We start from the raw sequence: 13,706 nt of genomic DNA, 5'->3' as shown, positions 1-13,706 counted from the left end.
TTTAACGTTGCCTTCATGCTTAAAAAAAATAATAATTTAAACACTACATTAAAATATCCTGATTTTTTAATAAGCAAGCAGAGTAAAGAGTGGTATATGGCACATGTTCTGTATTAGAGAGTTGCACAGGGACAGAAATCCCACCCAACCCGCCCATCCCCGCCAGGATCCTCTCCGTCCCCACCCAGATCCTCTCCGTCCCCACCCATCCCCGTCAGGATCTTCTCCATCCCCACCCATCCCCACAAGGAATTACCTCCATCCCCACTCCATAAAAAGCAGCAATTACTTCTGACAGGATCATCAATTCCACAGTTTCTTTTGTGTTTGCGCTGCTGTTTTCCTTGTGGAATCTCTTTGGTGGAACCCTTTTTTTGTTTTCTGTTCAGGTAATTAACTTATAAACCCCCTCTTTTACTAAGGCTGACATGTCCATTATATTATATGGATGAACCCTGCTTCCAAAGCCTTCCATCCCTGTGGGAGTCCCGTTGGCTAGAGGGGGGTCCCCGTGGGAGTCCCGTGTGCCAGAAGGGGGTCCCCGTGGGAGTCCCGTGGGTTAGGAGGGGATTCACCCGCGGGATTCCCGCGATCCCCGTTCCCGTGCAGACCTCTATTCTGTATCTCAAAAACTAGAGCAGATAGGAGAAAACTGGTGCCATTTTTGGAATCAGCAGGTCAAATATACTCAGAGATAGGTCTAACATTTGAGGCACCAAAACGAGTGTTAGCCAGTGATTTTGAACATTGGCCTGATACAAGGAGCTGCAAAAATCCTTGAGAATCATAAAGAAATTCCACTAACATGTCATCTTCTATATTAAGAGGGGGAGTTGGAATGTGGCAGTCTTTGTGAAATGCTTTCACACAGTTTTCACAACAGATAAGATGTCCACCATCACTGCACACTGAACATTCATCGTCATTCTCTTGCTGTGAGGAGAAAAAGAATATTCAGTATTAGCAAAAATAATGACAAATCAAACATTATCTTCACTATCCCTCAAATTCTACATAGGTCACACAAAATTGGACACCAAGATCCACATGCAAATGAACTGATTAATAGGCGATAACAAGCATCAATTAGGCACTTAGGGCTAGATTCACTAAACTTTCCGATCCTGTACCGACGATCACAAAACCAGTTTTACTGGTTTTGCAATCGTTCCCCGATCCTGACCCAATTCACTATACTGCTGCCCGATCAATCTCCTACCAGATCCGATCCAACCCATGCAAATTAGTAAAACCCCATGCAAAATAGCCAAGCGATTGATTCACTAACATTTGCTTGGCTATTAAGAATTGGGTTTTACTATCGTACAACCCGACTGCTGCCTGTTTTTGGTTCATTTTTTTTAATGGCACTGATATTTTGTGTGTATTACACATGCAAAATATCTGGCCAATTAAAAAGAAATGAACAAAAAATGAAAAAAGCCCCCTCCCCCACACACACACAAATGTAGCCCCGCTGCTTCCCCCCTCCCCTGAAGAAAAAGGCAGGCAGGATGCCAACTCCCTCCTGCTATCGGTGTTTTCCTCATAGTAGGCCTGGTCCCAAAAATAAAAATCAACTTCCTGATGCAGAAAGCTTTTGATAAAGTTCCTCACAAGAGACTCCTGACAAAAATTAAAGTGTCATGGGATAGGTGGCAAAGTTCAGTTGTAGATTAGGAATTGGTTATCGGATAGAAAACAGAGGGTAGGGTTAAATAGTCATTTTTCTCAATGGAGGAGAGTAAACAGAGGAGTGCCACATGGGTCTGTACTGGAACCGGTGATATTTAACTTATTTATAAATGATCTGGAAATTGGAATGATGAGTGAGGTGATTAAATTTGCAGATGACACTAAACTGTTCAAAATTGTTAAAACTCATGCGGATTGTGAAAAATTGCAGGAAGACCTTAGGATATTGGAAGATTGGGCATCCAAATGGCAGATGAAATTTAATGTGGACAAATGCAAAGTGATGCACATTGGGAAGAATAACCTGAATCACAGTTACCGGATGCTAGGGTTCACCTTGGGGATTAGCGCCCAAGAAAAGAATCTGGGTATCATCGTAGACAATACGATGAAGCTTTCCACCTAATGTGCGATGGTGGCCAAAAAAGCAAACAGGATGCTAGGAATTATTTAAAAAAGGGATGGTTAATAAGACTAAGAATGTTATAATGCCCCTGTATTGCACCATGGTGTGACTTCATCTGGAGTATTGCATTCAATTCTGGTCTCCTTATCTCAAGAAAGATATAGTGGCACTAGAAAAGGTTCAAAGAAGAGCGACCAAGATGGCAAAGGGGATGGAACTCTGCTTGTATGAAGAAAGCTAAAAAGGTTAGGGCTCTTCAGCTTGGAAAAGAGACGGCTGAGGGGAGATATAATTGAAGTCTACAAAATCCTGAGTGAAGTAGAATAGGTACAAGTGGACTTTTCCCAAGGAAATTGTCCAGACCTTTCTTAAAACCAGCTACGCTATCCACTCTTACCACAACCTCTGGCAATGCATTCCAGAGTTTAACTATTCTCTGAGTGAAAATTTTTTTCCTCCAATTGGTTTTAAAAGTATTTCCCTGTAACTCCATAGAGTGTCCCCTAGTCTTTGTAATTTTTGATGCAGTGAAAAATCAATCCACTTGTCTCTATTCTACTCCACTTACGATTTTGTAGGCTTCAATCATAGGCCACTCCCTCACTCGCAGAGGCTTAGTTTTCATGCATGTGCGAAACTTAGCATATGTGCATGGAGGATGGTAGCTGGGGTGGTGGGGGGGGGGGCTGGAGAGGACATGGGGGTTTTTGGGGGAAAAGAAAAAAGAAAAATTACTTATGTGGGCCCCAGCCCAATATTCAGCCGGGGTCCACATAGGATGAGCAGGCAAAGGTAGATCAGCTTTTGAACTGTCCTAAATTCACATGGCCCTGGCTTAATATCGACAGAGCTCACATAAGCTCCTCCCTAGCACTGCCCTTGACCAGCCCTCTTTATTTGGGCTGGTCAGAACCAATATTCAGTGGCACTGCCCGGCTTACTGCCGCTGAATATCAGCATTTAGCCACTGATTGGTGATTTAAGCAGCCCAGAGCCTGAATATTGAATACTGAATATTGGTCCCTATAGGTTTATCATATAGGGGATAGGATTTGATATACTGTACCACCTTTTTGTGAATACAGTCAAAGCAGTTTACATTTTATTTATTTGTTGGGATTTATTGATTGCCTTTATGAAGAGATTCACGCTAAGTTTTGTATAGCACAGTCAATTTAACATAAAATTTACAATTTTGTTAACAGCATAACAATAGGAAAATGACCAAATATAAACATAAAAACATAAATGAGGTAAACTTGGGAAATGGCAAATTTAAACCAAATAGGACTAACATGAAACAGTATCAAAATATACATATTTAACAAAACGGTAGAACAATTATATAACAGAAATATGATAAAATATCAGTACAATACAAACAATACCACCAGAGACAGCATGGAAGAACATGTCCAAATAACAGATATAATATGATGTCAGCATAATAACCAATGAAACACCTAATAAGCACGCATTAGAACATTCAACTAACAAAGCCATGTTGTTAATGCTTTTCTACAATGCAGCTTATCATGTAGCCAAGGAGCCAAGCACAGATATATAGAAGGGAAACGGAAACAGAAACATGATGGCAGATAAAGGCCCATCTGCAGCACCCACTATCTCCTCCCCTCCTTAAGAGATCTGTCCCACACTTTCTTGATAGGAACATAGAAGCATGACAGCAGATAAAGACAAAATGGACCATCCAAGAAGGGTAGTACAAAGGCAAGTTGGGATAAATAGATGGGTGGCTAAAGGCAAATTCTTCATACAGATAAACAAGATATGATGAACTGGTTTAAGGTTCAGGGTATGCAGCAAGCTAAACCATATGCATATTATATACTTATTTTGCACTTAGGGAAATGGAGGGTTAAGTGATTTGCCCAGAGTCACAAGTAGCTGCTGCGGGAATCAAACTTGGTTTCCTAGTTCTCATGTCACTAGACTATTTAATACCATGATAAAGCTTAACCCCCCTCTTACCATCCCCTCCCTAACCCCAGATCCTACTTTTCTCTCTCTTGGAAACCTTCTCTGATCTAACGTTGTAACCCTTCTTCCATAACTCTTTTTGTAATCCGCTTTGAACCGAAAGGTAATGGCGGAATAGAAATCTGTAATGTATTTAGGCTATTGCTCCACGCTACAAAACTGCTGATATTCAGCCAGCTGTTCCTGGAAAAAATTGACTGAATAACTGATTGTGCTGAATATCCAATGTAAAGATATATAGATAAACTTGTCAGTTCCTGCTTATCCCTGGGAGAAGACAACATGGATTTTATTTACTTTGGGGGATTATACCAGGTACTGGATTGGCCACTGTTGGAAACAGTATTCTGGATTTGATGGACCTTTAGACTAGCATAGCATAGTATGTACCAAAGGAACAAAGTGGGTTTTTTTAGGAAATCAGGAATCAGGATTCAAAGTCAATTTTAATACTTGTTGTAAGGTTTAGCCTCCCAAATTGTATGTTCTTATTTTTACGTACAGGTAAAGAGAGTGTTATGTATTATGTTTTACATTATTGTAAACCGAGTCGAGCTCCTCTTGGTTGATGACTCAGTCTATAAAACTAAGTTTTAGTTTAGTTAAGTTTAGTTTAGTTACTGAATTGTTTACAACATATATAATCTTCAGATACTTCCCAATGTGTGCAGAGCATTCGCTTAAATTCCAACTTGCACAATAAATTAATCTTAATATGTGATTGAAATCTGATAATTTTCATAGATGGCTCTATCTTGAGCTCATGGATTGTCCAATCCATGAGCTCATCCCCCCCCCCTGAAAAAAAAGGCAATGCTCCAGAATCTAAACTGAATGTACATGTACTCAACACAGCATTCTTGCTTTGCATTTACAACCCCATGTTTTGGAGGTGATTTAGGCCTGCTAATTGCCTGACCAAAATTAATTACCAGGGCAACTTTGGACACACACCTCCGGATACCATATGGGTCACCCAAAAATAGGTGCTCAAATGTGGTGCCTTGAGCAGATGCATGCACAAAGTAATCACAGTTTATTAACTCTTGATATACCACTAACCCCCTCTTTTACAAAGGTGCGCTAAGATTTTTAGCGCCGCTAAATATTAGCGTGTGCTAAACATGTGCTAAATGCTAAAGCGTGCATGTTATCCTATGGACGTGTTAGTGGTTAGCGCACACATTGATTTAGCATGCGCTAAATCGCACTAAAATGCTTAGCGTGCCTTTGTAAAAGAGGGCCCAAATCTATGAAGTTCAAGGCAGTACACAATAAAACAACTGTTAAAAGAAGAGAACTTCATCTGCTTAGGAAAGCACAGTCACACAAGAGAGTATAACCTCATTCAATTGCTTCCAGGTATCACTACTTCTTCTGTGGTAATCATCTGCCCTAGGTGGTAAATACAGGCAGATGGTGGCCATGCCCCTTGCATTTATTGCAATGCTTTTTCACATACTCTACAGCAGTGGTCTCAAACTTGTGGCCCGGGGGCCACATGTGGCCCGCCAGGTACTATTTTGAGGCCCTTGGTATGTTTATCATAATCACAAAAGTAAAATAAAACATATGTCTCTTTAGATATAAATTACAATATTATTATTAAGACTTAGCCAAAAGGAAAGATTTATAAACTATAAAGAGTTTTACCTTTGTCATTTCTTTAATAAGACATTAACAATTTTATCTGAGGCCCTCCAAGTACCTACAAATCCAAAATGTGGCCCGGCAAAGGGTTTGAGTTTGAGACCACTGTTCTACAGTAATTCTGGTGTTAGCCATGTGGTAACTGCAAATTTAACCACAGCTTATTTAAAAGGCCCCTTAGTCTGGATTAGTGCTGCCAGATTCAGGAAAAAAAATTTCGATTCGATTCAGCCTATTGAATTGGTTTTTCGATTCGATTCAATTCGATGCCCAATTGGGTGTTGTTGTTTTTTTGTTTTTGTTTTTTTTCAAACATCCTGGTGGGTTTATTTTACAGCCTCTTCACCCCCTTTGCCTTCTCCTAACCATACTGGTGCAGTGGTGTAAACAAAATAAACAAAGAAGACATAAAAACATAAGAACATAAGCAATGCCTCTGCTGGGTCAGATCTGAGGTCCATCATGCCCAGCAGTCCGCTCATGCGGCGGCCCAACAGGTCCAGGACTTGTGCAGTAATCCTCTATTTATACCCTTCTATCCCCTTTTCCAGCAGGAAATTGTCCAATCCTTTCTTAAACCCCAGTACTGTACTCTGCCCTATTACGCCCTCTGGAAGCGCATTCCAGGTGTCCACCACTCGTTGGGTAAAGAAGAACTTCCTAGCATTCGTTTTGAATCTGTCCCCTTTCAACTTTTCCGAATGCCCTCTTGTTCTTTTATTTTTCAAAAGTTTGAAGAATCTGTCCATCTCTACTCTCTCTATGCCGTTTATGATCTTAAAAGTCTCTATCATATCCCCTTCTAAGTCTCCTCTTCTCCAGGGAAAAGAGACCCAGTTTCTCCAATCTCTCAGCATATGAGAGGTTTTCCATCCCTTTTATCAGACGTGTCGCTCTCCTCTGAACCCTCTCGAGTAACGCCATATCCTTCTTAAGGTACGGCGACCAATATTGGACGCAGTATTCCAGATGTGGGCGCACCATCGCCCGATACAACGGCAGGATAACTTCTTTCGTCCTGGTTGTAATACCCTTCTTGATTATACCTAGCATTCTATTTGCTTTCTTAGCGGCCGCTGCGCACTCTGCCGTCGGCTTCATTGTCATGTCCACCATTACCCCCAAGTCCCTTTCTTGGGTACTCTCATTCAATAACATCCCTCCCATCGTATAGTTGTACCTCGGGTTTCTGCTTCCCACATGCAATACTTTACATTTCTCAACGTTGAACTTCATCTGCCATCTCGCCACCCAGTCCCCTAGTTTGTTCAAGTCCCTTTGCAATTCTTCGCATTCCTCTTTAGTCCCAGCTCCACTAAATAGTTTTGTATCGTCCGCAAATTTTATTATCTCACACTTCGTCCCTGTTTCTAGATCATTTATGAATATATTAAATAGCAGCGGCCCGAGCACCGAGCTCTACGGAACACCACTCGTGACCCTCATCCAGTCCGAGTAGTGGCCCTTCACCCCTGCCCTCTGTTTCCTACCCGCCAACCAGTTTCTGATCCATCTATGTACGTCTACGTCCACCCCATGGTTCTTCAGTTCCAGAGTAGACGCTCGTGAGGCACCTAGTCAAAGGCTTTTTGGAAATCAAGGTATATGATGTCTATGGGGTCTCCTCTGTCCATCCGTTTGTTAATTCCTTCGAAGAAGTGCAATAAGTTAGTTAGGCACGATCTCCCCCTGCAGAAACCATGTTGGCTTGTTATCAAACCATGTTGACTTTTCCTCGCTCTGTTAAATCCTAGCTCACGTTTGTGGTCTAACACAAGCTCTGGCAGGATACACATTTCAAATCTGACATATTGTAATCACAAAACAGAAAAAAAAATTTGTTTTTCTACCTTTTGTTGTCTGGTCATTATTCAAATTTTGTTGGTCTCAGGCTCTGGTTGTCTTCTGATAACTTGCTTGCCAGGGTCTCCTTCTTTCTTCTTTCTCCCTGCTAACCATCCATCTTCCATCTCTGTCCTCCCCTTCTGTTTCTCTTCCCTCCCCAGGAGGTCTGGCATCTTTCCTTTTTTTCGTCTCCCTCCACAGATCCACCTTTTCTTAACTACCCTTTAATCCAGCATCTCTCCTTCCTTCTCCACCACCCCAGGGTCCACCATCTCTCCCTTTCTTTTCCCAACTACCCTCTTATCCAGTATCTCTAACCCCCCCCCTGCACACCATCCCTTGCGTCCAACTTCTCTCCCTTTCTGTTCCTTCCCTCCCTAAATCCCATTGTCCATCATCTCTCTCCCTCGCTCCCTCTCCTCTATTTTCAGACCCATTTCTTCCTCCCCAAAGTCCAGCATATGCACATTTCTTTGAACCCCACCTTCCCTCCCTCCGTGTACTTCTATACCAGGGCCCCCCTCCCCTGAAGGTCTGTCCTCCCTTGAAGGTCTGTCCCCCCTTTGAAGGCCTGCCTCCCCCCTTGAAGACCTATCCCACCCCTGAAGGCCTGCCTGTCCCCCCCTTGAAGACCTATCCTACCCCTGAAGGCCTGCCTGTTCCCCCCCTTGAAGACCTGTCCCCCCTTTGAAGGCCTGCCTCCCCCCCTGAAGGCTTGTCCCCCCCTTGAAAGCCTATCCCACCCCTTTGAAGGCCTGCCTGCCTGCCTGTCCCACCCCGAAGGACTGCTCACTCCCCCCCCCCTAGCGTCCGGCTTCCACCCCCCCTGGCCTTCCACTTCCCCCCTGGCTTCCCCGCACTGTTTACCTTCCAGCTGGAACAGCATGCAAGCAAGATCGCAGTGTTAGTGATCTTAGTACCGCTTCGGAGATGGTTTCTCCGTCGTTGTCCCGCCCCTTCTCTGATGTCAGAGGAGGGGTGGGACTGCGACGGAGGAACCAGCTCCGAAGCGGTACTAAGATTGCTAACACTGCGAGCTTGCTTGCAGGCTGTTCCGGCTGGAAGGTAAACAATGCGGGGAGGACGGGGGGAGCGGAAGGCCGAGGGGGTGGGAGCCGGAAGCTGGAAGCCGGGGGGGGGGGAAGCCGACAGCAGCACTTCCCGACTGACCCTCCCCCCTCGCTTTCTAAAGCAGGTGCGGCAGCTGCCGCTCCTGCTTTAGGGGGGGAGGGGGGAGAGTCAGGCGAATAGGGAAGCCGTTTGTTTTTTTTTGTTTTGAACCGATTTGAATCGATTCACCCGAAGTGAATCGGTGAACCGATTTGAATCGTGAATCGGACAGCACTAGTCTGGATCACTGAATGTCAGTACAGATTTATCTTGGCTGCACAAGAAGAAGAGTTTCATATTAAAGGAAGACTTCTCAAATGTATTTGGAAAGTTTAGGAATAGATAAAACACATACCGAAGAATTACCAGATGTGCAGATCATACAGACACAAGTGTCCTTATGGAGTTTCAGATATGATTTCTACAACAACAAAATTGAAGATTATACAACTGTTTGTAGAGATTAATAACAATACAGGCACTCTCTTTAAAAGACTAATTATTAGTGTATAGTGTATCATCTCTTAACAGAGATTGTCCATGCAGAATAGATTCTTAAAAGATAATTTACATATGGACCTCTATGCTATATGCAATGCTCAACTTCAGCACGGGTGTGCAGCTAACAAATTTTTATTGTCTTCAGTTTCCCATGTCATTTAGGGGGATTTTCTTTTTTTTTAACTTCTTTTTATTTTTTTCCCCCTCTTTTTTAGAATTGTATTTCGCTTAGCAAACTAAGATAAGCAATTTTATCAAATTTTTAATAAACTTGGAAACTTGGTATGCTCTATCCCCCAAATTCTATATTGGTCACTCAGACTTGGACACCCAAATGTAGGTGTCAGTTAGATAATGAGGTGCTAGCTATCAATAATTAGAGCTAATTGCGTAACATTGGTGCTATGATCTCATCTGCCCTAGGTGCTAGTCTATAAAATGCACGCCTAAATTTATGGGCAGACCAGGGAACATTCCCATGAGTTAGGCACAATGTTATTAACTACCATCATTTGCATGCCCAACTGTCATAAATTGGGCACCAACAAGGTGCCTCACGAACGTCTACTCCGGAAACTGAAGAACCATGGAGTGGACGGAGACGTACATAGATGGATCAGAAACTGGTTGGCGGGTAGGAAACAGAGGGTAGGGGTGAAAGGCCACTACTCGGACTGGATGAGGGTCACGAGTGGTGTTCCGCAGGGCTCAGTGCTCGGGCCGCTGCTATTTAATATATTCATAAATGATCTAGAAACAGGCACGAAGTGTGAGATAATAAAATTTGCGGACGATACAAAACTATTTAGTGGAGCTGGGACTAAAGAGGAATGTGAAGAATTGCAAAGGGACTTGAACAAATTGGGGGAATGGGCGGCGAGATGGCAGATGAAGTTCAACGTTGAGAAATGTAAAGTATTGCATGTTGGAAACAGAAACCCGAGGTACAACTATACGATGGGAGGGATATTATTGAATGAGAGTAACCAAGAAAGGGACTTGGGGGTAATGGTGGACATGACAATGAAGCCGACGGCACAGTGCGCAACAGCCGCTAAGAAAGCAAATAGAATGCTAGGCATAATCAAGAAGGGTATTACAACAAGGACAAAAGAAGTTATCCTGCCATTGTATCGGGCGATGGTGCGCCCGCATCTGGAATACTGCGTCCAATATTGGTCTCCGTACCTTAGGAAGGATATGGCGTTACTCGAGAGGGTTCAGAGGAGAGCGACATGCTTGATAAAAGGGATGGAAAACCTCTCATACGCTGAGAGATTGGAGAAACTGGGTCTCTTTTCCCTGGAGAAGAGGAGACTTAGAGGGGATATGATAGAGACTTATAAGATCATGAAGGGCATAGAGAGAGTAGAGAAGGACAGATTCTTCAAACTTTCGAAAAATAAAAGAACAAGAGGACACTTGGAAAAGTTGAAAGGGGACAGATTTAAAACGAATGCTAGGAAGTTCTTCTTTACCCAACGAGTGGTGGACACCTGGAATGCGCTTCCAGAGGGCGTAATAGGGCAGAGTACAGTACAGGGGTTTAAGAAAGGATTGGACAATTTCCTGCTGGAAAAGGGGATAGAAGGGTATAGATAGAGGATTCTGCACAGGTCCTGGACCTGTTGCGCCGCCGCGTGTGCGGACTGCTGGGCACGATGGACCTCTGGTCTGACCCAGCAGAGGCATTGCTTATGTTCTTATGCTAGCTTTTGGTAGGTGAAATGCTGGTGTCCAAAGCTAGGTGAGAAGTCTGCGCTAAATCAGTAATCTATAAAGGGTGCTTGGCGCGGATCACCCTTTATAGAATACTGGTTTAGCACAGAATATCCTGGCATGTAATTTTGGATCACCAACAATCCTAATAACCAATGGCTTATGCTGGAATTAGCCTGTTGTAATTATTTTGTGTTTTTTATGAAAACTGTTTTAAATATAAATATATAGAGAGAGAGAGACTACCGACCTCAAGTGCTTGTGGTTATCTGCCATTAGAACTGGTCTAAGCAGATAACCTATATGTGGGTGATCACTGGTCTGAAACGTCTCTTTTATTTTTTTATTATTCTTTATATGTCAGAAATATCTATGTAAATTACTACTTGTATAAAGTCCTGATCTATGAATAAATCTTCCCCTTTGGGAGCATTGAGGATTTCTTGTATTATTTCTTCAATTATTCATTTTTACTCCTAATGGAGACCCATCATAAGTTCTACATGATACTTAGCTTGGTTTTTACTCTACCAAGCTGCATAGATGAAATGCGACAGAAGATCTCCGTTTCGCTCTATGATTGTTTACAGAGCTTCATCAAGTAATGAGTATTGTGATTTTTCAAAAGCTATAAAAGAAGTAAGAAGAAATGCGTAGTATGAATTTTATAAATTCATCTAAAATCAGTTTAAAGTTAAGGGGAAAAAAACTATTACAGGCGAACAAAAGTGGGTATATCATTTACATAGGGCTCCTTTTACTAAGGTACGCTAGCGTTTTTAGCGCGAAGGGCAACTCCACGCTACATGCCAAGAACTAATGCCAGCTCATTGGTGGCATTAGCATCTAGCGTGCGTGGCAATGCAGCGCGTGCTAAGCGTGCGCTAAAACCGCTAGCACAGCTTAGTAAAAAGAGCCCTTAGTCTACAACCTAAAGGATTAAATACGACTGTTAATTGGCAGATTTATTTTCTAAAAAAAAGTATATTCAGCAACGCAAATCAAATAAATAAAAATCCCAATATGTAAGTAAAAGGTTTTTACCAGTACGATGATTAATCACCCCCAACATGTTATGGATATTATGATAAACTTTCACGGATTACATCTGTGCATTAGAAAATCTTAAAGAAAAAAATCAAAATCTAATAGATGCTGGCACTGTCATCTTGAAGCTGGGACATTAGATCACTTGTTATTCTATTGTCCATTGATACTTGCTTTTTGGAAATCAATATGGGGTCAAATAAACAGTTTGTTAGATAATCCGGTGGCATTATCCTATGACACTGTATTGTTTGGCATGTCAATGAGGGCTAAAAGCTAAATATCCTCTAATAATAATAAGCTTCTGCTCATTATGACAGGGGTTGCCATAAAACAGATTACGAATAATTGGAAAAATTGGGATAGGCTGAATTATAGCTTTTGGTGGAACTCTTTGTGTCACATATTTAAAATGGAAAGGGTAATTGCCATGTAGCAGGGAAATTTTAAGAAATTTCAGGTTATTTGTGAGCCATTAACAAGATACTGTAAAGATTGAAATTACTGCAGAGAATACATATTAATTTTTCCCTTTTGTTCATACATGTCCAGGGTGGAGTGTGGGGGGGGAATATTTTATGATTTCTTTTGCTTAGGAATAAATGTTGGGTATAAGGGAGGGGCATATTTGATGCTAGTTAGAATTTGATGATGTTAAGGTACAAAATGAGTTTTAAAAATGAATAAAGATTATTAAAAAAAAAGAAAATAGAAAATCTTAAAGAAATTCTTAAATAATCATAAATATTTTAAGCAAACTATAGGGCTCCTTTTATCAAGCCGTGCTAGCGGTTTAACGTGTGTAATACCACATGCTAAACTGCCAGCCGCGCTAGCTGCTAACGCCTCCCTTGAGCAGGTGATAGTTTTCAGGCCAGCACGGGGGTTAACGCGTGATGAAAAGTCACGTGCATTAACCCCACTAGCGCGGCTTAATAAAAGGAGCCCATAGAGTGAGGTTCACTTCGGCTGGTTATTCGTGAAAGGGGAAATATATTTAAATTTCCTGCTATGCTATCTTGACATCAGTATGTAAGTTAAGTAAGATCTTCCATTGAATTAATTCCGGATGTGACGTAAAAAACAATTTAAAAGCAGTATAGTGAAGCGTTTCCTTTGTTTGCAGCTTAGAAGGCTTTAACCAATGGCTAGAACACACCCACAGCAGCAGTAAAGGTAGGCAACAGACTCAGATATATACCAAGGGTTTTAAGTTAATATTATAATAATGAGGCCAAGTTTAATCTCTGTTCTCTAATAAAATAAAGAATCTTCTTTTTTCTTATAAAATAAAATGAAGTAACTTTTCAAAATAATTCCTCATAAAACCTTTTCTGTTACTTTTCTAATTTATTTAGTCTAGAACTTATCATGGGTCTCCATTAGGAGTAAAAATGAATAATTAAATAAATAATACAAGAAATCCTAAATGCTCTCAAAGGGGAAGATTTATTCATAGATCAAGACTTTATACAAATAGTAATTTACATAGTTATTTCTGACACAAAAAGAATAATAAAAAAATAAAAAAGAGACGCTTCAGACCAGTGATAGTCTACATATAGGTTATCTGCTTAGACCATTTCTAACAACAGATAACCACGAGCACTTGAGGTCGGTAGTCTTTCTCTATATATATATATTTATATTTAAAACAGTTTTCATAAAAAATACAAAATAATTACAACATTCCAGCATAAGCCATTGGTTATTAGGATTGTTGGTGTAAAAC

At 41.4% G+C, this 13,706-nt stretch overlaps 1 protein-coding gene across 1 annotated transcript in view; it reads right to left on the bottom strand.

Annotated features, from left to right (window-relative positions):
- LOC117366910 (nuclear body protein SP140-like protein) overlaps nucleotides 1-13,706 on the bottom strand; it is a 219,978-nt gene that overhangs the window by 34,373 nt on the left and 171,899 nt on the right. The window contains exons 13-14 of the mRNA XM_033958923.1: nucleotides 9,063-9,128; nucleotides 806-933 (exon numbers count right to left, since the gene is read on the bottom strand). Coding sequence (XP_033814814.1) covers nucleotides 806-933; nucleotides 9,063-9,128 — 194 coding nt within the window. The remainder of the gene's footprint in view (nucleotides 1-805; nucleotides 934-9,062; nucleotides 9,129-13,706) is intronic.

This window comes from Geotrypetes seraphini, chromosome 9 (assembly GCF_902459505.1).
Source record: "Geotrypetes seraphini chromosome 9, aGeoSer1.1, whole genome shotgun sequence".
Taxonomy (NCBI): domain Eukaryota; kingdom Metazoa; phylum Chordata; class Amphibia; order Gymnophiona; family Dermophiidae; genus Geotrypetes; species Geotrypetes seraphini.
Note: the sequence above shows the minus strand (reverse complement) of the source record. Positions and strands in the feature narration are given on the sequence as shown.